The following is a 25,824-nucleotide window of genomic DNA, read 5'->3' on the forward strand; positions in this document are numbered from 1 at the left end:
TACCATATAATATAAAATAAATCAATTGGAATATAAATTTTGTACTTACATTTGAGCGTATAGAGCAGTATAAACAAGTCATTGTATGAAATTTTAGTTTGTACTGATTTTGCTAGTGCTTTTTCTATAGGCAAATATCTAGATGAGTTGATGTACCCCCTGGAAGACCTCTGCATACCCTCCGGGGTACATGTACCCCTGGTTGAGAACCATTGCTCTAAACTATCTGATGTACAAACCTGGACTGTCCATGGCTCCGCTATGAAAGGGCATTATTCTTGCAATGAAAATTGGACTTTTAGCAGTACATTTTATCCCCTGATTGCAAAATGCAGTCATTTTATAAAGGACAGTTAATATCTGTATCTGTATCTGTATCAGGCCAGATCCTCCACTGATTAAACTGGTGTAACTCTACTGATGTCAATAGTGCGATGCTGATTTACATCAGCTAAAGATCTGGCAAGATACGTATGAGCCAGATCCTTGGTTAGTGGAAATTGGTGTAGCTCACTGAAGACAAGGAAGTGATGCTGATTTACACCAGGAGGGGATCTGGCCCAAGATGTCTTTTGGTGGCTGAGAGGAAAAGGAATGAACAAGGTGCATTTGGAGTATGTTGGATATGATAGCAGAGCCATCAGACCTAAGACACATGGCATGTTTATGCAAGGAGGCACAAAGTCAATGTAATGCAAATGGCTTCCTCTCAGAGAGCTCCATATTCATTGCTGCCCATTACTGTGCTCCGTTCTACCTGGGCTCCAGATCTGCGTGTTCCGTGGCATCTGACACCATGATATCGTTTCCCCACTTGTAAAAGAGTCCCAGGCCACAATGTTCTTTGCCGGCTCATGCCTAAGGTATTTATAAAGATCCCCCTTCTAAAGTAATCTTGCATCAGATGCACACAGGGTATCGGTGAGATATCTACACGGTACTAAAGGAGTCTCGGGAGAGAACACAGGACACAAAGGAGTCAGGAATATTTGATTTGAAAAATGTTGCAAAATTCAAGCATGGTCCCGCGCATTCCTTGCCCAACTCTGTCAGGTGGGAGAATAATGAAGCCAATATTTGTCTAGCAACTCATCCCCCAAATATGGTGACATTTCTCTGATGAATTGTGAAGTGAATAGTATCCCTCCAGCTGTAATCCCAGGTCAGGATTTCCCCTGTCCCCCAACTGCTGGTAAATGGGGTGCAGAGTCTACTGTCTCGCTTTCTTTTTGGATTTCCTTCAAGATGGACTGGAGGCCATTCCCAGACTCACCTGGACATCACTAGACACAGGCATTCAGAGACCCCAGTAACCCCACTTGGTTAGATTGGGTAGTTCCGCTATCTCTGTGCACAGTTTGCCGATATTGCTAGTTCCATGCCAGGCACCCCACGGCTGCTCTTCGCAGGAGGATGGCACAACAAGGGCACCTAGAAGGTTCAATCCAGGAGGCATTGGTGGTTCTTGGCCTGGGAGGAGTCAGTCCCAAAAGGCTTGGGGGAGCAGGATGAGGCAGGTGGAGAGCGCCCTCTGCTGCACCTCTCGAGGAGGTGCTGCTCATATTCCCTTGTGCCATCTGTCCCCGTGGCTACAGTAGATCTAGCTGAGCTTGGAAGGTGGCCATCTTTAATGGCTGTTGTCATGGCGCTGGCCATTATGAAGGAATGCAGGGTGGCACCGTCTCCTCCTGAGGTGGGGACAGGATGTGTGGCCACGGGATGAAAATGGGGGCAAGAGGGGAAATTGATCCAAAAGGCGATCTTGGCCTCCAAACAGACAGACAGACAGACAGACCAGCATGTGCAGGGACTGGGTGAGAGTTGGTTAGGAGCCCCCCCACTCTTTACCAGGATGGAGGCTCAATGAATGAGCGTGAAATCAGTGATGCAATTTTCTGAGTTTTAGAAGAAGTTCAGCCATCCCCACGGAGATTTAATGCAACTTCTCAGAGGGGAGAGGGCATTAAGCGACTCAGCGTGGCCTCTTTCTTCCCCTCCCTCCTGCAGGAGAAGTAGTGGTGGGGGAGGGCACAGATCTTCCTATAGAGGAGAGGCAGGGAATAGGAGAGGAAGACTGGCTCCCTCCCCCAGTGCAGCATAGCAAGGGATGTCATCCTATTTGTATTGTGTGTTGATAGTGTAACAAGCTCAGAGCAGCTCCTGGTAGCCTTGACTATTAACTAGGCTGCTCAGCCTAGATCCCTGATGTCGTGGGACTAGCATGCTGGTGTCAATATGTAGGAAAGTGAGAAAGCAGAGCAGAGGCCTGGGCATCAGGTGTCCTAAGTTCTAGTCCCGACTGTGCCTGTGTGGGCAACTCACTTAACTTCTCTGTGTCTGCATTTACACTACCTGTAGAATGGGGATAAAAAAACCTGCTTGTATCTTAAAGTTGAATTAATAATACTTAGCTCTTGTAGCCTGGTGCGCTTGAATCTGTACATCTTGAGGTGGTTCACGAGCTGTATGGTATTTATTGTCACCACACCCCTGTGCAGCAGGGCAGTGCTAGTATCCCCATTGTACTGCTGGGGAGCTGAGACATAAAGAGGTTAAGTGACCTGCCCAAAGTCAACCAGGAAGTCTGCAGCAGAACAGGGAATTTCTCCCCACGTCCTGGGTCAGACCCTAACCACTGAACCATCTTTCTTCTCAAGTGGTTAATATCTACAATGCACTTGGCATTCCTTGGAAGGAAGATGCCATAGAGATGCTAAGTATAAGCAATAGTACCTTTCAGCCGGGCTCCTAAAGCTCCATTGTGCTAGGATAACACAATGCGCCAGACCCTCCCGGTGAGTGGTTCAGTTGTGTTCAGTTGTGTATCTGGGTGGCAAGGCTGTTTCACAGTGGCTGTGTGTCTCATACATGGGTGTGTAAACATAGCCTGTAGGACAGCTGGATTTGCTATCAGTGTTCAGTCACCATCATCACGGTTGTCTGTTTCAGTGGCAGAAACTGGAGTGACTTTGGTTTGTTACAGGTGTTGCCTGCCCCAAAGAGCTCACGCTAGAGCACTCCAGGTGGACACAACAGGTGAGGGAGGGGAAGACATGGAGGACGCAATGGCAGTAAACAAATTCAGTGTGTGTGTTAGTCGTGGCTCACCACATGCCCACTGTTGGCAATGTCCTAATCTACCTTCTGCTTGTGCCTGATAACTGTCTCCTAATTTCTGATAACCCTTTGGCCAGGGGTAATAATAGCAGTCCACTGGCACTTGATATCAGTGTCTTGGTTCTCTTACCCTTCACTCTTTGTACTGTCAGGCCCTGTATTTCATCCCTTGTTATATTTCTGTAGGGCAATTGGGCCAATGTGGATCTTTTTTCCTTTTCAGTCAGTCTTTAAAGCAAGTTTCTCACTCCCTGCAAACACCTCTCTGCTAATCTACTGCACTGCAGATAGTGCATACTGGTTTGGGTGTGCATTAGTTATGTGTATTACAGTAATACCTGGAGGCCCCAGCTAAGTTCAGGGCTCCATTGTGCTAGGAGCTGTACAAACACATAGTGAGAGACAGTCCCTGCCCCCAAGAGTTTACATGCTAAACAGACAAGACAGACGGAGGGAGGGAGGGGAAAGAGAGATGACTTGCCCTGGATCGCCCAGCAGGTCAGTGGCAGAGGTGAGAACAAAAAGCAGCTCTCCTGAGTTCCAGTTCTGGGCTCTCTCCACCTTTGCCTTGGTAAGCTAATCCTTCGGCACAGAAATGGCTTTTATTCCTAGCTTTGCAACAGACTGACTGCATGCTTTGTTCCAGTCTCATTACTATTCTATGCCTCAGTTTCCCCAGGTTCATAATATCTTGCAGGCATGTTCTGAGAGTTAGTTCACGAACTTTTTGTAGAGTGTTTGGAGACATAAGGATGGAGCATGATGTAGACGTATTATTATGGACAAAATTCATTGGGGATTCTGTGATGGTCAAATTGTGATTATGCACATTTCACTTCTGGCATTTTGAACAAGATTTAAAAAAATGACTCACAATTTTCAGTCTCTGTTTTTGACATGCCCAGTTTGCAACATCTTAAAAGGCGGCCTCAGTTCAGAAAACACTGAGCCCTCTAAAAAAGCAAGTCCCTCTGAGGTGCCTCAAGCTGGGCCCCCCAAAACAGAGACCCTGAATGTTGTGAGTCACTTTTGAAAATCTTGGCCTTTATCAGATTTCCTTCAGACTTAGCAAACAAATTTCAATCTGGTTTAAGAACAAGTCTGCCAATTTACAGCCCCAAAGGAAAGTTCTTGCTGCAGTAATGAGGGTGAATGGGAGGTTGGGGGAGAACTGTGAATGCAGGGCCTTTGACTGGAGCTGTGGTTGCAGCTGTATTTGTGGACTAGCTACCTGGGCTAGCCAGAGCTCTTAGGTATTACTTGTTCAGGGATCAGGGCAGAGTTTTATGGACGTTTGTGTTGATTTGGGAGCTCTAGTCTGAGAGTTTAAAAGATGAGTCACTGTCATGGATCCCTTTTAACCCCTCCTCACCCCGCAAATGAGCGCTGTTTCCACCAGCTAAACTGCTGACACGTGCCTCATGCCCCTCACTACTCAAGTCTGCGTTGTGTGGTTGGCATTGAGATGGCGGAGACAACAGAAAGATTCAAGAGGGTCCATTTTCCTGCAGAATTATCTGTGTCCCAGCTCCCTCTGGAAATCGTGATCGGCTGTGTGGAGATGCACACAAGAGCACAGGTGCCAGGGTGCAGGTAGACAAGCGCCAGCGTAGGCAGGTTTGATTTTTTGGCATGCTAGAGTGCTCTCTCTCTGAGCACACTGGTGTCAGGGCCTAATCTTGCTGTCATTGAGTCAGTGGCCCGAAGTTAGATCCCACATGTTATTGGGCTGGTGGGTAGCTCTGCTCTGCCCTGGAGGAGCCTTGCTTCGGGTTTGCAATGCCAGTCTGTCATTCCCCACCAGCCAAGTGGCATCCACGGAACAAACATCTGACAGTGGCAATTGTGGGTAATCGTGGGCCAGGAAAAGGGAGGAAAATGTGGGCTGTGAAGAGTTCACGGAATTTCAGTAACCAGCTGTGAGTTGTGGAAATGGGAAATCAGAAGTAGTATATGGTGTGGGTTTCAGAGGGGTTTCTTGGCTGGGATCGGAGTGAGCTTTGCTAACACAGGTGGTGGATTTATACCTGCTCTGGGTCTCTCATGTGACAGTCCAATGAGATTTTAAGCAAATGGGGTTTCTTAAGTTCCTTGCCTCCTGAAATTATCCCTGAGGATCCCAGTTCTTTAGAGCCCTACAATTCTCACTCTGGCTAAGACGGTGTTCCCAGTGGTGGCACTGCTATATTTATGTGTGTGAACAAGATATGTCTACAGATCTGTGCTGGGTGTATACACAGAGGGCGCTGCTGGATGAGGTAGGGGGTGCAGCATCTGGTGTTGGCCACGGTTGGAGATGGGATACTGGACTAGCTGGACCGTGTTCTGATCCAGTTTGGTAACTCAGGTGTTCTTAGATGTAGTGTTGCTAGAGGTGTGTAGGGCTTATTTCTCCATGGCCATATCCCCAGGGACTGCATGTGGTCTTGTGAGATCTCACTGATAAACAACATCTGGTATGGTCAGTGCTGGGCTGGGAGACCAAGTGGGTTGGTCATGAGCAATGCCTTAGCACGGTATTAGGGGGCACTGAGCTGCTGGCAATGCCCTCTTTTGGCTGAAACATGAGACTGCGGTCCAGATCATTCGTGCCAGTAAAGGTCCAATACTGTAGCAGTTTTTGTAAGTGTGCTAACCTGGCTGCCCTGGCCAAATTCCATCCTGGGTGACTACCTTCTGGCTCCCAATATCCCCTCGGCATAAAAGTCAGTTAGGACCTTTTAATTAGTTTCTTGTATGGAGCGCTGCTGAACTGAATTTGGTGCCTTTGAAGTGACTGCTGCCTTCTGCCCCAGAGGTGGCTGCATGTTGATGATGGATGAAGTGATTCCTATATTAATGAAATTGGGCTTTGATTCTGTAAAGCACCTAACGTTTGTGAAAGATGATGTATACATCAGCTGATATGATATGTAGCAAGGCTTGGTGCGTGTGCAGAGAAACTGCTCCGTGAGTGTGAGTGCAGGAGCACTACTTTGAATGTGACCTGCTGACACAGTGGACACTGCTCGATAAATGTGTGGGGCAGCTCTGCTGGATGGAGGGCCAGATGCAGAGAGGGGCGGCTAGCTGGGTGGCTGGACATACAGAGGCTGGGCCAATGCGGAGTGCTGCGAGGGAGTGGCACTGTTGGAGGTGCCTGCGTTTGAAGATGGCGGCATGGCTGCAGGGACTTGGCACAGGGAAGCAGGGCACAGCTACATGGCATAAGGCTGTGTCATTTCTTTATGTACATGGCAAGTCCCTATACATTTGCGGCGCTGCCGAAGTCACAGGCGTCCGGCGACAACGATACCCCATCATTTTATTTCTTTTAGAAGGGGCAGCATGTCATCGGTTCATCTGCTCCACTGGAAACCTTTGTTAAGCAGAATGATCTTGTGCCTTTCATCATATGGCATCTCAAAGCACTTTATTGGTTGCTTGTACAAATGATAGAGAAAATCACTTTGTACAGATCTGACATGCAGCCACCTCTGGGGTGAAATGCAACTGCTGTTTGACAGCATACAGCAACACTGCGTGACAATTTGGAACAGACAGGCAGAATGCCATATCCAACTGAAAGGCCAGAGGAGTTTAGAGAGGCGGAATGTAATTGCCCAAGTTGGAATTTGGCTGGCACTGGAGCTAATACCCCCTGCGCTTGTGCCAAATGTCATGGCATAGGATCTTAAATTACCACAAGGGGTCAGGCTCTCAGGGTTATATCCCACCTGCAAGATGGCCTTTCCAATGGCTGTACATTGCTAGAGCCATTGGATACACCCAATACAGGCAGAATACACGGTCCATGGTTAGGTCACCATTGGAAATACAGAGCTTCTAGAAGTGACTCTGCTTCCTGGGGAGATTGAAGAGGGACCCCCACTGGATCCCTGAGCTGAAGGAATGCCTCCCTCCTCGTGCACACACTCTCACCCCTGGAGTCCAGGCATGGTAATCCTTTCCAGATGTAGTCCCTCTATCAGCCCTGTGTATTCATTCAGGATTTCAGGGGCAGTGCCAGCAATGCATGGTCTGCCTGCAAAACCATTTGTTGTAGGGCCTCTGGCTGCAGTGGCCTAGAGTCAAGGTGTGTTCCCTCGCCCACTCCAAATTCCTTTGCTCATAGGTGGGGCGTGCTCAGATAATGTAAATCAGGGCGGCTCCACTGAGGCCAGCATGTCCAGAAGCGGTGTGTGTGGGACTAGATAGAGAATTAGGGCTGAGGATGGCTGGAGGTTTCCTGTTGCACAGGAGAACTGGAGGCACTCACAGTGTTCTTCAGCCATGGCTGGTATATCGCCCAACATCCAAGGGGCTGCACTTATCATGACCCCTGTGTTTCAACCTCTCCCTGGTGGGACCGAGCCCCTGAACACCAAGAAGCCACCTGCTGCTCCAGGAGTATGGTCGGGACTGGGCCGGCTGGTTCTGCCTGTGGGGTGGGAATGGGGGTGTGGATGTGAAGATTGTCATGAGCTCCAGGGCTGGGTGAAGGGATCTGTTCCATTGTGTGTGCTGCATTTTGTGCAGGTGCCCACAGGCCATGCACGGGGAGGGACTGTGTGACAGGCACAGCTTATAAAGCCCCAGGCAGATCAATAAGAATCCCTGTATTTTATTCTTTTCCCTCCAAGTCAGATATATCTGTACTTCTTGCCTGCACCTTGTTGGCATTAATCCACTCTGTTATCCAGGGGCTTAATATCCTCCTCACTTCTCCAGCTGTGTGTGTCTCTCCCAGGGGAGAGCCAAAATGGCTGTCCAGGCTGTCCAGCAGAAATGAGTGCTTGGGTTTTGTTTGCTTACAATCCCTTTAGCGGTATTATGTCAGGCCATTTTTAGTGTCGCGTTCGGGACAGTGGGGGCTGTTAATGAATGCATTGCTCTAGGGTCTCAGCCTTCAGCATGGAGTCCTATCTCTGGGCAGATTATCTTCCATCCAGCCCACTCTCCCCACCAGGATATCTGACCACCTTACAAATCTCCCTGACTGGTGGGCTAGATAGAGCCTTAAAATCTCTCTTGCCTCGCCCTTAACGTACAAGAAAAAGCCATATTTCCCCCCTCTTCTTTTTGCTCTTCCCTCCTGCCCTCATCAGGCTGATATTTAAATTGGGCACTTTGTGGTCGGGCTAGAGACTGGCACCTTTTATCTAGTTCAGCGTTTCTCAAACTGTGGGTCGGGACCCCAAAGTGAGTCATGACCCCGTTTTAATGGGGTCACCAGGGCTGGCGTTAGACTTGCTGTGGCCTGGGGCCAAAGCCTGAGCCCCATCGACCGGGGCCGAGGGCTTCAGCCCTGGGTGGCTAAGCTCAGGTTACAGGCCCCATACCTAGGGCTGAAGCCCTTGGGCTTTGGCTTTGGCCCCCACACCTGGGGCGGCGGGGATCGGGCGGTCTCAGGCTTTGGTTCCCCCCTCCTGGGGGTCATGTAGTAATTGTTTTTGTCAGAAGGGGGTCGCAGTGCAATAAAGTTTGAGAATCCCTGATCTAGTTGTATGAAGACTAATGGTGCTTCTGCTTGTGCATAAACTGTATGGGACACTGGAAAAGGCAGTGTAGGGCGGTGCTGCCTCCTACAGGTGAGAAATGCATTCTTGTACCTTATTGCAACTCCCTCCCTCCCCCCAGTTTATGGTATGTCATACTGAAATGTTCTGGTCTTCAAATACTGCTGGCCACACGTGAGTTGATGTAGGCTATAAAATATTGCAACAATCCAGCAACGTTTGCATTGAAATAGCAACTTCCTGTGCAAGGTTTTGAAAGAGCTTCACAAACATTAAGAGCCTGATCCATGGCCCACTGGCCAGACTCTCATTGATTTCAGTGCAGGGCAGGCCCGAAGTTTGTGAGCCTCCGTCCCAGCATCCCTGCAAGGTTGGTAAAGACTATTAGCCCCAGATGTGGAAACAGAGAATTGAACGGTCCTGCTCACACTCTGACTACTGCCCTGATTTTGTAACTGGTTATGGGTACCACCAGCTAATTCAAAGTCACCTGGTTTGGTGTGTGTCACCTTCACAACCATGTTGTCACATCCACCTCTGGTTCTGTGCTCAGTGATGGTTCCTAAGAGTACATGTGGGGCATTCTATCCCATAGTGCCCCAGCAACTGCCTCTGACAAGGTCTGGGGGGTTGCTGATGAGTCCTACCTGTCACCTTGGTTTATATGCTCTCTTAAATCCCCTCACAGTGGCTATTTGGTGTCATGGAGACCTTCCTGCCTCTTCATGCTGCAGCACTCTCCAGCTTCTCTGTTATGCCCCGACACGGAGCAGGGCAAACATGGCACCAGCCCACAGAGCTTTCTTGGGTGTTACCTGGAAAGGAAACCGAGGCAAAGAGCTCAATAGATTCATCTTAACAAAGAGAAGGTTAAGGGGTGACTTGATCACAGCCTAGAAGTATCAACATGGGGAACAAATCATTAAAAATAGGCAGAAAAAGGCCTAATATGATCCAATGGCTGGAAGTTGAAGCTAGACAAATTTGGACTGGAATAAGGTGTACATTTTTAACAGTGAGTAATTAACCATTGGAACAATTTCCCCAGGGTCATGGTGGACTCTCCATCACTGATCATTTTTAAATCAAGATTGGATATTGTTCTAAAAGATCTGCTCTAGGGATTGTTTGGGGGGCTTTCTCTGGCTGGTGCTATCCAGGAGGCCAGACTAGATGATCACAATGATTCCTTCTGGCCTTGGAGTCTATGACTTTCTGGAGTGAAGAGGCTTGTGCCTGTCTTCCTTGCTGTACTAGATGGTGCAAAGGGCAGTTTTTGAGCCAGGCTGAGCTCTGCCACCTGTGGGACAATGCTGTGGCTGTCTTGACTGGCGGCAACAATGGAGGCTGACCCAGCCAGTTGTTTTGACACAGCCTTTCTGTGTGGGGCAGTGCTGACAGTTGTCATGGAACACAAATCCACCCGTACGGGAGGTAATGCTCCCCCCCCCCCCCCAGCTCCCGTGCACAAGAGGATTGCTATAGTACTCTAGAGACTGGCCATCAACACAACTGTTGCTCCCTGACAGAGTTCTGCAGCATTGGGAAGACCTGCGGGACAGAAGCTGAGCTGGATAAGAAGCAAATGCTGACCCACGTGATCAAGGTTGCCGTTGCTCCTGAAACCATGAAGGGCTTTGAATGATCTCGGGGTTCCCCACTGGTGCCGGGGACGGATGGAACTTGCTTCTCAGCCTCTCTCTTCCCAATCGTCCCCAGGAGTTCTACACCCATAAGCCATGCAGGCTGTGTTAGTCACAGAGGGGGCTTCAAGGACTGGCAAATCCACCAAGGGTCACGATGCAACAACATTGAAGGAATCTCGTTTGCACAGAGAGGCATCAGCAGGGATACTCTTTCCCCCGGACAGCAGGGACATGACTGGTGGTCACATCAGCTGGGACTCACTTGGACCCTGCCAGCCTTTGCTAGCCTGGCTGATGGAGCCAGGCCCCAGTTATGAGGATGCTGACAAATAGATAGCAGTTGAGGGTGCAGTGCCTCTGGGAGACAGGGGGGGCAGGCCAGCGTCCTGCAGAGGTGGAGTGTCACTGGACTGAGATACAAATTGTTGCTGCTGGTTGTGTGCTCCAGAACCTCTGGGAACAGACAGGATAGAACTACAGGGGCTGCTGATGGCCTTGTGGATAAGGTGGCCCTAGGACTCAGGATTCAGTCCCCGCTCTGCCCCAGACTTACTGTCATCTTATCAGTCTGTGCTTCAGTTCCCCTTTTGCCCAGTGGGAGTGGTTATTAAAGCTGGGCAGATTTTCCTGGCCTGTGAGAATTTTCAAAACGTTTTCCCATCCTGAAGCGGAACAAAAAGTTGAAATCTTGAAAACTTTCATAATCCAAGAAGCCACAAACCATTTGGACTGTGGCTGATGAAATGTTTCCTTCTGATCATTTCAAAATGTTTCATTTCAGTTCTGACTGTTGAAATGTTTTAGTCTTTTTTTTTTCAACTGTAAATTGAATCCCCAAGCAGCTCTAATACTTAGCCCTCCTCCCTTCCATCTTAGATTGTCAGCTCGTTAGGCCGGGGCCTGATTTCCTCCTGGTCTGTCTCTGTGTGCACAGCATGTAGCACAAAGGAGCCCCCCGACCTTGGCTGTGGCATCTCAGTGCTCAGTCTCAGCCCGTCTGGAGTCCTGCGCCCTCCGCTGCCATGAGAACAAGGCAGGCAAGCCAGATAGCAGGTGCTCTGTGCTGGTACTTTGCTCACACTGCTGCTTTGGGGAAGACAGGGGAAGTGGAGTGAAAACTCCATGCTGATGTGCTTGTGTCACATACCTTTAATTAATTTGCCTTTTAAAAACTGATTGATCTGATGTCAGGCAATCATTGCTGTATGTAATCACAAATGAAGTATTTACTTAGCAGTGTTTCCTGGCCTTTGATATACTCTGACAAGGGCTATTAAAGAACATGACTTTTTATTAGAATAGAAAAAGTGCAGAACATTTTTCACACTGTCCAAAGGGGGCAAAAAGATACATTGAAGTGCAGTTATGCTTCGTGCTTTCAGGAGGTAGGTGGCAGCTGTTGGAAGGTTTGTGTCCTCGCAGTGCCCACAGGAACCAGTTCTGAGTACTGGCACGGGGCAGCAGTGTGAGAAGAAAGGAACTGGACATTGTTGCCATTGCACATGGGCAGGCTGCAGATGCTAGCTGGGGCTTGAGAGCTTGGGAGGAGGTGTGCTAGAGACTCCATCATCATTTATAGCTGTGTCTCAAACTGCTGAATCCAGTCTCTCTCTTGGGCCTCCGTCTCCTCCTGCCTGCCTTCCTCCTTCCCCTACTCCCACCTGTATTTGGCCTCCTCTTCTGTCCTTCCCTCTGGTCCAGTGTGGCCTCCTACTGGTCCAAAAAGGTGAGCATGCAGTCATCTCCTGGCCCCATCAGGGACCACATGGAGTCAGAGATGAGTTCCTCAGTGTTCTTTGCTGTCTTGTGTCTCGGGGTTGTCGATGCCTCTGAAGTTTTGGTAGATCTTTGCTTTGAGCCAACCCCTGCAGTGGATGGTCCCTGTGCCCTACTTGGCATGGTGCCTTCATTAGGTTGCCATGAATGTTGGCTTTCTGTGGGCAAAGTCCTATTGGGAGTTATTCACTGTGGGTGGGACTCACACCTATTCAAAGGGGCAGCACAAGCCTAAGGACCACTGAGGTTGCACCGAAGTTCTTCAGGTTCTCTGCACAAGGGCAAATTTCCAGCCAGGCAGCCCTGTCTATGGGCTGTTGTTCCCCTGGTCAGAGCTGTGACCTTGACTCTCCTTATGTATTCATTTTCTATAAAGACACTTCTCTTGACTGCCAACCGTTCACTTGCTTCCCACCAAAGCTGGCTTGTCAGAGCTATCCATGACTTCCAAGCAAGGTTAGTGCCGGGGAGGGGGGGCTTGTTTTAATGTGCTGAAGCCTACGGCCGCCCTGACATTACCAAATGTTCCTCCAGATGCCTGTGGCCTAATCTACCATAAGGCTGCCAGGAAACCAGACCACAGTGCGGTTGGGCTGCTCAGGGTTTTTATGACCAATGAGCTAAGCAGAAAGCCCGGGTGTCCTATTCAGGTTCAGCGGGGAAATAGTCACTGCCTGTGACCCTGGTACGTCAGCTTGAAGAGTAGGTGTCTGAAAAGTTCTCTGTGAATCCTGTTAAAGATCAGAGGCTACAAACTAAGGTCACCCTGTACATGGACTAGATCAGTGAGACTCAGGGTATCTGCACTGCAATCAGAGGCGTGACTGTAGCATGTGTAGACAGGCCCAGCTCGCTTTGATCGACCTAAGGCAAGCAACAGTAGCAGCAACACCACAGCTGCAGGAGCAGCTTGACATGTGCAGAGGGCGTAAAAAGCGTGCCCTGCTGCAGCTTCATTGCTATCGTTATTTGAGCTCGCTAGATCCAAACCGGCTTGGGTGTGTCTACAGGTGCTGCAATCACACTGCTGCTTGCGGTGTAGACACACCCTATAGAAAGGAACAGGGCTGCAAAGCAGCAATTGGTGCCCCAAGCCAGTTTCTCAGATCAGTCGAATCACTTGTTGACTATAACACAGTCCTGGTTTGTTTGTTGTTTAAATGTGTGGCTTGAATTTCCTGGTAGGGGGAACTGGAGCCAGTCAGCTTTGTAGGGCTCGATTCCCTCCTGGTCACTGACCCCTCTGCAAAGTGACTGTAAAACGCTACTGAATGGGAATGGTGTAAATGACTAAGCAAGGTAGGGGAGAAGCCAGGCTGCAATATTTAGGGACAGAATGTATGCTTGTATCAGATGCTGCTTTTGCCACCATGAGTGCTGGGGACTACAGTTGGTGTGGAGGCAATTTTCTCATTCTGTGAGCTTTGGTGACGGGAGAAGGGGATTGTCATTGAACCTTAAAATGAACGCTCATTGCTTGGCTATATGGTGCATTGAATAGAGGTGTGGGGGGTGGGAGGGTTTTCTGGGCTGTGCAATTGCAGGGTGGGGATAGTAGAGGATAGACGCTTCCAACCCCAAAAGAGGACAGGTCCACCAATAGTGCGCATGCACCAAGAGCCATGGCTATGTTACTGCTGCCCACACAGCACTGTCCATACCCTCCTGTCCCAGTCCCCCGCCCCACCCGCCCCATACACAGACTAATAAAGAGCTGGTGGCACTATAACTGAGTCAGCAAGAGCCTTATCTTGTTGCCAGACCACTTCCTCCACCACCCCACTGAGTTTGACTTCCTGTTGTCTGCAAGGTTAATGGCTCTGGTGGTCTGGCACCAAGTCCAGCTCACCAGACTAGGGACAGCCTGTCTGCTGGTGGCAGGAGACCTCAACCAAGTCCTTCAGCCAACTGTATTGCACCTTTATAGACTTTATATTCACATTGTCTGCTGGATCCTGCTGTCAGCTAGGTGATCAGAGACCTGCTGATGCACCTTCTGATTGTATCTGGCTGGTTCCCAGATAGCCAACAAGGTCTTAATCTCCCTCTTGGACCAGGCTTTTCCACAGGGGAGGGGTTGCTCTGCAGCTCATGGTATTGAGATGTTGGAACAATGATGTAAGTGCTACGTCCAGCAAAAACTTGCTGTAAATTTGAAACAGGTTCATGGCATGTGACTGATACATGACCTTCTGGAGTAGTTTATGCTAAGCAGAATAGGACCCCTAAGAGGTAAGAGGTAAGGCAAACAGGGCCCAATCCAGTGCCCATTATGGTCAATAGAAAGACACACTGAATCCAGTGAGGTTGGCTCAGGCCCATGGAATGGCACTGGTGTCTTGGAGAAAAGTGCACTCTGGGAGGGCTAACAGAGTCAGGGGAGGAAGGATGCCCGGCCTTACCAGGTGCAGTAACTTGGGCAGGAGTGCTAGCACACAGCAAAATAACCAAGTGCCTACCACCACCCTATGCCAGAGTAGGCTGTCAGCAGGAGTCACCCCTTCTTACCTGATTGTTGGATAGGGCCTAAATGACGTACCAAGGTGGCAGTCTTAGAGGAGGGAGTAGAACCAGCGTTTCAGTGACAAGCATGTCGAGCTCTCTGGAAATCATGTTCGCACCAATATTTTCCATCCGTTTGGTGGTGCGTTTTCCAGCCATGCACTGGGATTCTCGTTGAACATTTCAGTGCTCAGTGGGGCCAATGCACTCCCCTTTCTCCACCCCAGAGCTGAGTTCAGATCTTTTCTGTGTCACTCACAAGCTGATATGAGCCTGGCATCTCACCCTCCCAGCCATCTGTTGACATCACACAAGTTTGGCACAGTTCAGCCCAGCGGATGGCTTCTGATGAGGGGAGAGCCGGGGCTGGGAAATAGCTGGATGCTGTTGGTCAGGATGAGCTGCATTGGCAGAGCAGGGGAGAGGCCCAGGATTGGGATAGCAACGGCTCCTGCTGGTCAGAAGTTAGATGCACTAGCAGAGATGTGTTGGGAAGTTTGCATCTCCTCCTCTTGTCACTCCCAGCAGCTCCTCCTTTTCCTGGGTGCCATACTCACTCTTCTTTCAAAAAGCATTTGATATTGCTCGCACTATCCACCCTGAGAACTAGAAATCTTGGGCCAAATACATCCCTGGTAGCTCAAGTGGCTTTGAGGGAGTCACACCAGTGCCATAGTTAGACCATCAACCCAAGTGAAGTGAAAGGCTCAGTTATTTCCCTGACAACACAAGCCGATATCCGTCAGTGAGCTGAATTTCTCTGGGCTCTGCCGTCAGTTTATTTCAGTGAAGCCACAATTCAGCATGTTGCATATGAAGGGCTGAATCTTGAAACTAAAGTTTTCCTTTATTTATTTCCACATAACCCCCACCTAAGAAAGCAAAAGGCAGGGGAGCAGGTGTCCCATGGAACCTGAAGTTCCCATAACCCCCCATGCGGTGTATTATTGCTATGCACTCTGTTGTTCTGATTTGTAATCTCCAGGGGGTTCCTATTTGCTTGTGATCCAGTCTTTAGTTTCCAATCTATCTCTACGCCATCTGCCTTGGCTTTTTGTAAGGCTCCAGTCACTGTGATCTCTAACTACTGGGTGCTTCTCTGTTACTGTCTGGCAGCTGCTGTTATGGGTTAGCATTTATATTGCAGTGGTGTGTAAAGGCCTCAGCCAGGCTGGGTACCATTGTGCTGGATGCTCTACAAACACATAAGAAATGACCATCCCTACTAAAGAGCTTGCCTCGCTGGGCAGCTGTAGGCCCTCTGTGGTTGTGGCGATGTGGTGGGTGCTGTTCATACATGCCGGGAGAACCAGTCCTTGCCCTGAAGCGCTTACAGTCTAAACATGTCGGGCAGGAGGGGAAACAGAGGGACAGGGAGGAGAAGTGACTTGCTCATGGTCACACAGCACGTTAGTAGCAGAACTGCAAACTCAGGTCTCTCAGCTCCCCTGTGGATTTAGGTGGCTCACATTAGACACCCACGTTTAGCTATTTAGGCCTCGAACATTGACCTCAGCATGGCCATGGTTCACTCGTAGCCTTTGCGTGGGTAGGGGGAACATTTTAAAAAAACTGTAAAAGGCTACATTAGTGATTGAAACCAGTCACGTTCAGTCAGCAGCTGTAACGATTTGTAGGAGAGAAGCACGAAGCCCCCATGGTCCTGCATGACTCGACCCAAGCAGCCAGGGCTGGTAGGATAAGTTGTGCGAGGTCTTGTGTGCACAGGGAAGTTAGTGCACAGTACGCTAGGGTGTGACCTGAAAGTGCATTAAGCTACTGACCACACTCTCAGTGCACAGTAAGCGTGTCCACACGGGGAGGTGGTACAGCTGACACCCTGGGTGATCATTCATAGCTACTCTGCACTAACCACGGCAGGCTATTTGCCCATGTTCCCACGCCCTGAGTCAGCCTTTAAGTGGCTAATTGAAAAATACAACTAAAAAAAGAATAACCCCACAAATAAAAAAACTCAAAGAAGGAAATCAAATGCAAAAAAATTCAAGTTACCATAATGGGCTGTGTGTGCACACACCACTTTTTCCAGTGGAAACTTTCACGTTCAAACAGCCTCGTGAACTGGACCGCGCTGCCCACTTGTGCCATTTCCCAGTCCAGTGGCTCGATGACTGCTGACTGGTGTCAGCTGTATGCCATAAAACCTACAGCGCATGCACAACGTGGCTGAGTTAATGTTGCTGTTGCCGCCTTAGCATTGTATTTCCTGACCTTTTATTTTTCAAAGTGTGCATCCTGAATGTTGCTTTATACGGCAGTTGTACACACAGCAGATATATGTGCTCAGCGCACGCCGGCTGCTATGGCGGGGAATGGGGGAAAAACTGCAGGCACCCACATGCATTCTGCACCAGTGGGAACACTGACACACCGCGCCCCTGCCCCCCCCCCCCAGCCCCATAGGGGAGGGCACCTTGACACTGAGTTTAGCACTCCACAGAATTGCCTTTGGCTGAAGCTGTGTGGGGAATAACTTAGCACATCCACCACATGCCCTGGTCCTCCCCTGCTGGCCATGTTCCCTGCCTGGGCTGTGCTTACTGGTTTGCCTTGATCCCCTATTACTGGTGTCCTGTGCTACTGTGTCCCCCCCGCAAATCGCGGAGGCTGAATAGAGCTGTGTGGGTGTTGGTGCGTGAGCAAGCAGGGGTTGCAAGGTGTCTAGTGTAGAAACGGAGTTTATAAGGGAATCAGACGAGAGGGGACGCCTTATACTGACAGTGAATTGTGTAACTGCACAGTACAGGAGCTGCAGCGCTGGGGGAGCCCTAGAGAGAGACTTTCTTGGGCAGGCAGGACATGAAAGATGAGCTGAAGCTGCTTTCGCTAGCCAGTGGTGTAAATCCTACAATCAGGGAAATTGCTTCTATTGCTAAAAATTGTGGTGGTGCAGTCCATTTATTTTTCATTTTTCTTGTGCTCTCGCGACCCCCCTGGCATGAATCACTGTCTGCATGTCGATTAAATTTACACCAGACATTATCTTTCATGGCTCTAGTGCACGTATGTAAACTGTGCTTTTGGCCACTGCCATTCCGCAGCTCAGTGGTTTGCCCGTTGTTTGCGACCCGGACTGCACTTACCCCCAGGAAATCAGTCCTTTGCTAGGAAAATGCTCTGCATCGCATGGTTTGTGATGTTCCTGTGAGCCTCACCATGGGAATGAGCTCACGCTCTGGTAACATCTAGCGCTCCAGAGCAGCAAGAAGGGGAGGAATGAGCCACCCCATCAAGAGCCAGTCGGAGCCAGTCATTGGATTGAGTCATCTTTTTCACCCCCTTCAGGAAACATTTTGGTTTCTTCACTGGTTACTTACATTTGATTTTTAAAAATGGTATCATAGCTATGTGCACCTGAGGCATGCTGTCTCATGGGTAGGGCCCTGGCCGAGGCATCTGGAGACTTAGCTACTAAGCTGCTGTGCGACCTTAAGACAAGTCATTGTTCTGTGCCTCAGTTTCCCCTTCTGCCCTTTGTCAGTGTTGTCTATTTAGATTCTAAGGTCTTTGGAGCATGGACTGTCTCTTGCTCTGTGTATGTACAGCACCTGGCACACCAGGCCTTGGTCTCATTTGGGGCAGCTGTAAGTGCTACTGCAGTACTAATATATAATACATGTGACAGTAAACAAGATCAAGTTCAACCCTGCTATTAAACAAGCCATTGGGCTGTCCTCCTGCTCATGGTGGTTGTCTCAGAAGCCATAGTGCTACAACTGCAGAGTTGGCTAGTTTTGTAGTTAGATCTGACCTCAGAGGGCCTGGTTCCCATCGCACTTATTGTTGTATCAACTGGGCGTAACTCCAGGGAAGTCGGTTGTGCCGGTGTCAGACTGGTACGTGAGGTCAGAATCAAGCCCAGGGTATTTAATGACAGATGTTGTGAAGCCTACAACAGATGTGGTGTTTTTAAACATGGGTAACAAGCTGGATTTAAACAATAGTCTGTATCCATATGCCCAGTCCAACCTAGACAGCCTCCCCCCACTCAGGCACCCCAGCACATGTAGTCAAATGCACGTAGAGCTGTACACATATGGACCTTTAGAGACCCCCCACCCCACACAGACACATTCAGCTGCACCAGCCCAGGCAGCCACAAACCCACTTTCACACAACAGGACTCGCTCTCAGACCCAGCTGCCCACATGCAAGCTGTCAGTTGCACACTGAGGCACACACTTGCTCTGGTGCACGCTCACAGTGATAGTCTCAGGCACACCCACACTGGCACAGATCCTCTTGCTCAGATGCACACATGTGCAGACACTCCCCGCAGGGCACAGTCACTGGCCCAGACACACTCACGCGGCCTGAGACACACGTTTGTCCAGCAGATGCGCTCTGCCAGGTGTCATTGCAGTGTAACAGCCCTATCATGCTGAATTAATCTGGGATTCATCATGCTAGCCGTGCCCGTAATGAATTTATTTGGTATTAATGTGGATGAAATATGTACTGTCCTTGCAGGGGAAATCACACTGCCTATAAGCATTAGTTAAAAGGACCATTAAAATCAAACCTTCCTCAGATCCATTAGGCCAGCCTTTCATGCTAAAGAAGATAGAGCCTTGCTGTGTGAAATGTCATGCATAATTAGGTTGATTGCAGTTTTCAACTCTGCCCCTTCTTTCCCACCCCCTTCCCAGTCCCCCTCCAGTGAGCACTCCCCTGCTGCTGAGATCTCACCCTAGCTAGTTGGTGCATTATTCCTCACTGTTGCTCCATCCGTGTCAGAGCTGCCACTTGGTCTCCTTTCAGGCGTTTTGGTACGAAATGCACGGCCTGTCAGCAAGGAATCCCCCCTACCCAGGTGGTCCGGAAAGCCCAGGACTTTGTCTATCACCTGCACTGCTTTGCCTGTATCATCTGCAACCGCCAGCTGGCCACAGGCGATGAGTTCTACCTCATGGAAGATGGGCGCCTGGTGTGCAAGGAGGACTATGAGACAGCCAAGCAGAATGGTAGGTGCTGAGCTCACCGCGGAGAAGGGAAGGGGTCACGCCTAACAGGTGACACTGGGAGTTCTACAACTGCAGGGTGGCCTGAGCCGGGATTATGATTCAGCTGATTTTAGAGACTGGGGACATTTGCCAAATTCAGGGTCACATGAGGGTGTGTTTGGATGAAGATTTTGACAGTTGGTTTGTCTACGATGTTTAGGATTTTAAGCGGCCCCATTAGGGTCTGTTATTGAGTTAAGGAACTGTGAAATGTGGATCCAGATTCTGAACTGTATCCAGCTACCAATGCCATGGGGATGTTTGGTTCTGGGGCTGAACTTCGGGCTCTCATCTGGTTTAACTGTGAAATAATTATGCTGATTCCCTGGTTCAGCAATGCACTTAAACATGGGCCTAACTTTAAGACACGAAGAGTCAACTTTGACATCAGTTGGGCCACTCACATGCGTAAAGCTATACATGTGCCTAAGCGCTGTACAACTAAATCAGGGCTCTGAGCCGCTTTGTCCTTGTATTCCTCTCCCTTCCATTTTTTTGTTAGTGGGAACATTTGCAGGTAAACATGTTCTGTGTAGCTTTAAGTTCCTGCTGTCTGTTGCCCACCTGAAATCCTAATCCTGCTGTGGCAATGACAGGCAGGTCAAAAGGGTTATAAACTCCGGTGCAGAACGGACAGCTGTTGCAGTTTGAGTCTTACAAAATAAAGATCCTGTTTGCATGGGCATGCACACAGAGCCAGACTTTTAAAGGTTTTTAGGTGCTTAGAGATTCTGATCAGTATCTATTATGGAAAGCATCATGCCACCTTGAGCTGCAGTCTGGTTGCATCTCCCAAACTAAGCAGGGCTAGGCCTGATGAGTATTTTGAGAGGAGGGAAAATCCAAGTCTTGTAGCAAGTGGTGGTGGTGATGGGTGAGGAGCTGGTACAACTTCCTCTGGTTTGTTAAATAGAACCAACCCCCAGCCCGGTGTTAGGAGGCACTGTGCTGCTGGAGGTGCTGTCTGTTGGATAAGATGCGTCCGGGGTCTTCACTATGTCGGGCCATTAAAGATGCAATGAGACTTTTGCAAGAGTAAAGGGTATTAGCGCAGGGGTCCTGCCAAAACTCCAACATGAGGTAATCTCATCTCACCTTAAATTCTCCTTCTTGTTTCGGTTGGCTAGGGAATATGGGTTCGTTTCCTGCCCCCAAGACACTTCTCTCTTGTACATTGCTAAACAGTGCTGCATTTCTTCATTGCTTGGTGAAGTGACTCTTTCTATATAAGGAGGTTGCCTGGGTGTAGCCCTGGGGAGAATTGCCCCTTTGTTTGTAAAGCATGTTGAGGTCCTTTGGAAGGAACGGCACTGTCATCAATGTTAGTAAAATAAGATAATCATTAAATAAGACCCTAAATTTCCCTCCCCCTAGAAGCAAGTGACCTCTCAAGGGCACAGCTGCGGTATGTTGTTAGAACAATGCAGAGAAGCTGAACATTGAGAGGACAGTCCTAGGTTTGAGCTGCAGGGACGGCGTCGACAGCACGGGCCAAATTTAGCTGGGCTGTAGGCAGGCACAGCTCCAGCCAAGGCAACAGACTTGCACCTTACACTAGAGCTGAATTTGGCTCAAGGTTCCCATTTATCCCTGTGAACCAAACGGGGCTCTAAAGAGCCAGAGGAGGTGAAAAACAAGGCTGCGGGAGGGAGGGTGAGAGAGAGACTATAGATCACAAAACAGTAATGAATCCACAGAGACGTCCCAACGGTGCCTGACTGAAATTAAAACTGAACTGGTCTTTAATGGATTTCATGTTGACAAGCCCTGACTTCTCATTAATTAAGGATTCTATTTTGACCTAATCAATTTGGTTAGGGTGATGCAATGCCTACTTGTGCTGGGCAGGGGGGCATGAATGGAATATTACTCAGATTCCATTACTGACTCCCCGAGCTAGCAATGGCCTCGGTGTCATGGCGTTTGACAGCCTGATAGCCAGTAGGAAAGAGAGAGAGAGAGAGAGGCACAAAGTTTCCTGTCTGAGACACAGGTGCCACTGTGCTGATTTCAGTGGGATTTCACCTGCAAATCTGAGAGGAGGACTTGGCTTGTGTGGGTGGAGCCAGAGCTGTACATGGTTCTGGAAGTAAAGGACACTTTAGGCAAGAGCCTTGTTCTGTGCTGGTCTCAGCCAGTGCGGATGCACATACTGCTGACATATAGCTTTATGGTCAAAACCAAACATGGCCCCCCCCAGCTTGCAATATTATTTCTGAAGGCCTCCGTGGCATTCGTCTGGAAAAACAGGTCACTGTAGTCTACCAGCTAGAACCTGTTTGAGGCACTAAGGGGTAACCAGTCAGCTAGGAAAATGTCATTACGACCATGTTAGACACACATCTGGTGGGCATCACCGGGGCAGACAGAGATGCTGGAAGTGGTGCAGTTTTTCTGTCACATAATGTTTAAATGTTATCGGGCATCCAATCCAAACAAATCAGAAAATCACCAAAAGGGCCCCAGCTCGTAGAAATATAGTTTAATTTTGACCAAAATTGGCAGAAAGTTTCTAAATACAACTGATCATGCAACGATGCACTCAAACAAGAACTGTTAGGGAAAGTTCGGGAAATATTTCGCCCCAGCTGATATATTTTATACTTTTTCCTGTACTTTTTTGCCTTCGGTTAAAGCAAAAGTCTGTAGTCACAGGACAGTATGAGCTTGTTTATACCATGTAATGCATCAAAATATTTGTCATTATGTGTAGAATGTGCTGATTTGAGAACAGGTTTTTTGTCTGCTATTTTTATGAAGTTATGCAGATAAGAAGACCTCTACCCTAATTATAAAACATATTTTTTGATGTTCTCTGTTTGGTTAGAGACATAAGTCTAACACACACATGGAATAACTGTAATTATCGTCTTACTATCACTGAATACAGTGACAATACATGTAAACTACTTTTAGAACAGTTATGACTTAGTAGGACTGTTGAATGTCTTGTATATTATGTGAATACCAATGTATAACCATGTATTCTTATGTGACCCCCTACGTATAACTATGACCTATGGAATGTCTAGTGCAACACCCCTTTGAGTTACCTTTACTCACAAAAATAGTCACCGTGATTTGTGCATAGTTTACCCATTTCTCTTCCCTCTCAGAATCTGTGTCTGATGTGTCCAATACTCTGTTGCTGGACTTGTCACTGTCACAGTTGCATGCAACAGAGCACACCAGCTCTTCCCAGTGGCATTTGTATCACCTTGTTGCACAAGTACTTCCACAACTACATGGCACAAAAGTGAGTCTGGCTTCTGGAACAGACAGCAGCAGCATCATTTGAGAAACAAGGTGTCTGTACTACTACCCATCCAGTGTTGGCAGCGGACACTTGAAGATACTGAACTGTTGCATGATTCCCTATGTGTGACTGATAATTTGCACATTTCAGGTGCAGCCTGAAGGAGGCCAGTGTTGATGGCACTTTTGTTCTTCGTAACAAACAGTGTGTAGCACATGTTCTCTGGAGATGCTTGCTGGTTGTGCCACAGTACAATAAAGAAACCGGTGAGCCATAGGCTGCTGAATCGGAAAAAGCTGCAGTTATCTGCCTTCAAATCTTGTTAGCGATACTGAGCAAGGCCAACTTGATTCAGCTACTGCTGGGTTCTTCATTAACACTGGGGTTAGGTCGGGTCTGTCCATGCCATGAATTCAAAGTAATGGTCCTAATTTATAATGCCATTTATAAGGCAGAGATGTAGCTGTCTTCTAGACTGTCATATCATTGTGAGTGTTTCTGCTCTTTGCCCTCTACACTGCTCACACTGTAGGTAATGGGTGCAAGCTTATAAAGGACGGACACACCAAACCTGAGATTTCACACCTGTTCTTAAGCTGGGAAGAAACCTCTTTTCTTTTGCACAAAGCTGGGGGGGGGAACATGAGCAGTAGCCCCACAGAATGTGTCTGAGTTGCCTTCCTCTGATCTGACCAATACAAAACCCAACACTTTCAGCATTATTAGACTCAAAGTGGTGCTGCTGTGAGCCAGACCTAGAATGCCACCAGGCGCAAGACACACACCCCGGCTGCAGTAGCACGTCTATTTAAGGTGCTCTAACAGCTGGTCAGGTTGACTTGGATGGTTGTAGGCTCCTAGAAGGCCTTGGATACCAATACTGGTGCAAATTTGGGGTTATGGACAAGTAGCCCTGAGGTACAGCTCCCTTCCTTTCCTGGCCAATGACCTGTGTTTAATTTTAAAGTGCTCCAAAATGCAAATGCAGTGCCAGATTGGCTTCAGCACTGACATGCCAGTTGAAGCCCTAGAATAGGGTACAATTTCGGGGGGTTTCTGGTGAACGGTGCCTGCCTGATCTGTTTTTTATAATGGGGCAAACTGTGGACCTCCAGCAGTGTTGAAGCTGGCGGTGCAGACAGTGCTGATGCGGCAGTGCAGTGCTGAGCAGGGGCGTGAACTGAGACTGTGTCAGAATTCAGGGGAGTTAAGGAGGGGCACACGCAGGTCAGACCATTGGCACTAGAGCCGCAGTGAGCCCTAAGTCCTAGTTTTAGCACCATTGCGATCCACAACACCACCCCCTTTTCCCCCCTGCCCTCGGCTGCCACCCAACCCTAAGTTTTTGCTCTGAAAGTTCCCTTGGTGCCGGTTTCTGCTTCTTTGCCTGGGTCTTACTGCCTCATTCCTGAGCCCTAGCAAGCAAGTCAAACCAGAGCTGGCAGGGCTGGTCAGAGGCCTCCTAACCACACTCCTGTGTAATGTTTAGTTCCATGGTTAGGGTACAGGAGAGCCTGGCCCACGGGCCCTCGAAGTCTTGGTCCTAATGTATTTAAAGAACCTCTTCTTCTTGCCTTTTATGTCCCTTGCCAGGTATATGTAATATACCATATTACAGGCAAACAGCACTGTGACCATAAGGGAGCTGAGAATGGGCATGCCACAGGCATGTAGCCCTGAGACTGGATGAGAAGGGTTGTGAGAATGGGCATGCTTGGTTCATACCCCAGACACATCACTAAGACCAAGAGAGCTGAGAATGGGCCTGCTTTGTGAATGCGACAAGCACTGAGATCAGGGTGGGGGATGCAGAATAGACACCATCACTGCAGACCACAGCCGCGCACCCAAGAACAGGGTGGGAAATTGAGAACAAGCTGTCTCAGTGCATGCCATAGACTGGGGGTTGGGGGTGAGAGAGACACATTATGGAGCATCCCTTCCCCCATGGCTCTGCTGCCTGGGGATGGGGGGCAGGGGGGAGAAGAGCTCTAAACTCCTTCACCACATACTGCTCTGGGTGCTCAGCTGCTGCCTTCAGCCATCTCTTTTCCCCCATTTCACTGACAGCTGAAGTAGAGTCATCACAACCACTGACAGCATGAATGTTTGGCAGCATCTGAGACACATCCACTCCCAGCTCCAGCCTCTCCATTCATGGGAACGAGGCTCATCTTTTGGCCAACCCCAGTTTTGAAAAAGAATTCATCTCTCCCAAGAACAGAGCAATATTTTGGATACATGGATGAAACATCTGAGTCCAAGCACCACATCAGCACCCCGTTTACTCCGAGTGTTTGCTTTGCATGAGCAACGTGCAAGAATGTGCGTGAATCTGCTTCCTCGAGTTCTCGTATTGCAGAATGGTTGCCAGGCCCTGCTTTCACTGCACGTGCGATGTGGTGAAACCCACCAGCAAGGTACACGTCGTGACTAGGTGACAATCTCTATCCACCCTTCGCGAGCCAGGCACTGAGAAGAAAGTGTGCAATGTTAGATTTATTCTTTGAATTTGATATCATCTGCAAGTGTTGCTTTGGTAATGGTATGAACATAGTGGGGGCTCCGAATGTCTTGCATTTGGACATTCCCCCTGCAGGCTCCCTCACCAGATCTGATTGATTCTTCATTTGCATACTTGTCACCCACAATAGCAGTGTATGGACATTGCAGTCCGACGATAGTGTGCAGACAGCTCCCCAGTAGTTTTGCACTTGGCAGTATCATTGCACACTATCAGCAGGAGCATCCCGAGTTCAAGAATAGCTAACGCTAGCTCATTAGATGCTGGTAGTTCAATCGTTGACAGATTTTTCTCCAGCCAAGACAGCGTGTTGCTCTTTTGGGTCTTTCTTAGAGATCCACCCAAGTTGAAGAGGGAAAGTGGGACAGGTGCCAGCTCACATGTCATCAAACCCTGGATATCAACATCTCTGGACTGGGCAATAACTCAGGTTGCTGAATATATGACAATCCATAGTTATCACTTGTGCTGATTGCTTCTT

The 25,824-nt window shown here is 48.8% G+C and overlaps 1 protein-coding gene across 1 annotated transcript in view; it reads left to right on the top strand.

The window, feature by feature from the left end:
* The window catches only part of LHX4 (LIM homeobox 4), a 57,942-nt gene that overhangs the window by 25,739 nt on the left and 6,379 nt on the right, over positions 1 to 25,824 (top strand). Inside the window, exon 3 of the mRNA XM_074962186.1 lies at positions 19,322 to 19,524. Within this exon, the coding sequence (XP_074818287.1) occupies positions 19,322 to 19,524 (203 nt within the window). The remainder of the gene's footprint in view (positions 1 to 19,321; positions 19,525 to 25,824) is intronic.

This window comes from Natator depressus, chromosome 8, assembly GCF_965152275.1.
Source record: "Natator depressus isolate rNatDep1 chromosome 8, rNatDep2.hap1, whole genome shotgun sequence".
NCBI lineage: Eukaryota > Metazoa > Chordata > Testudines > Cheloniidae > Natator > Natator depressus.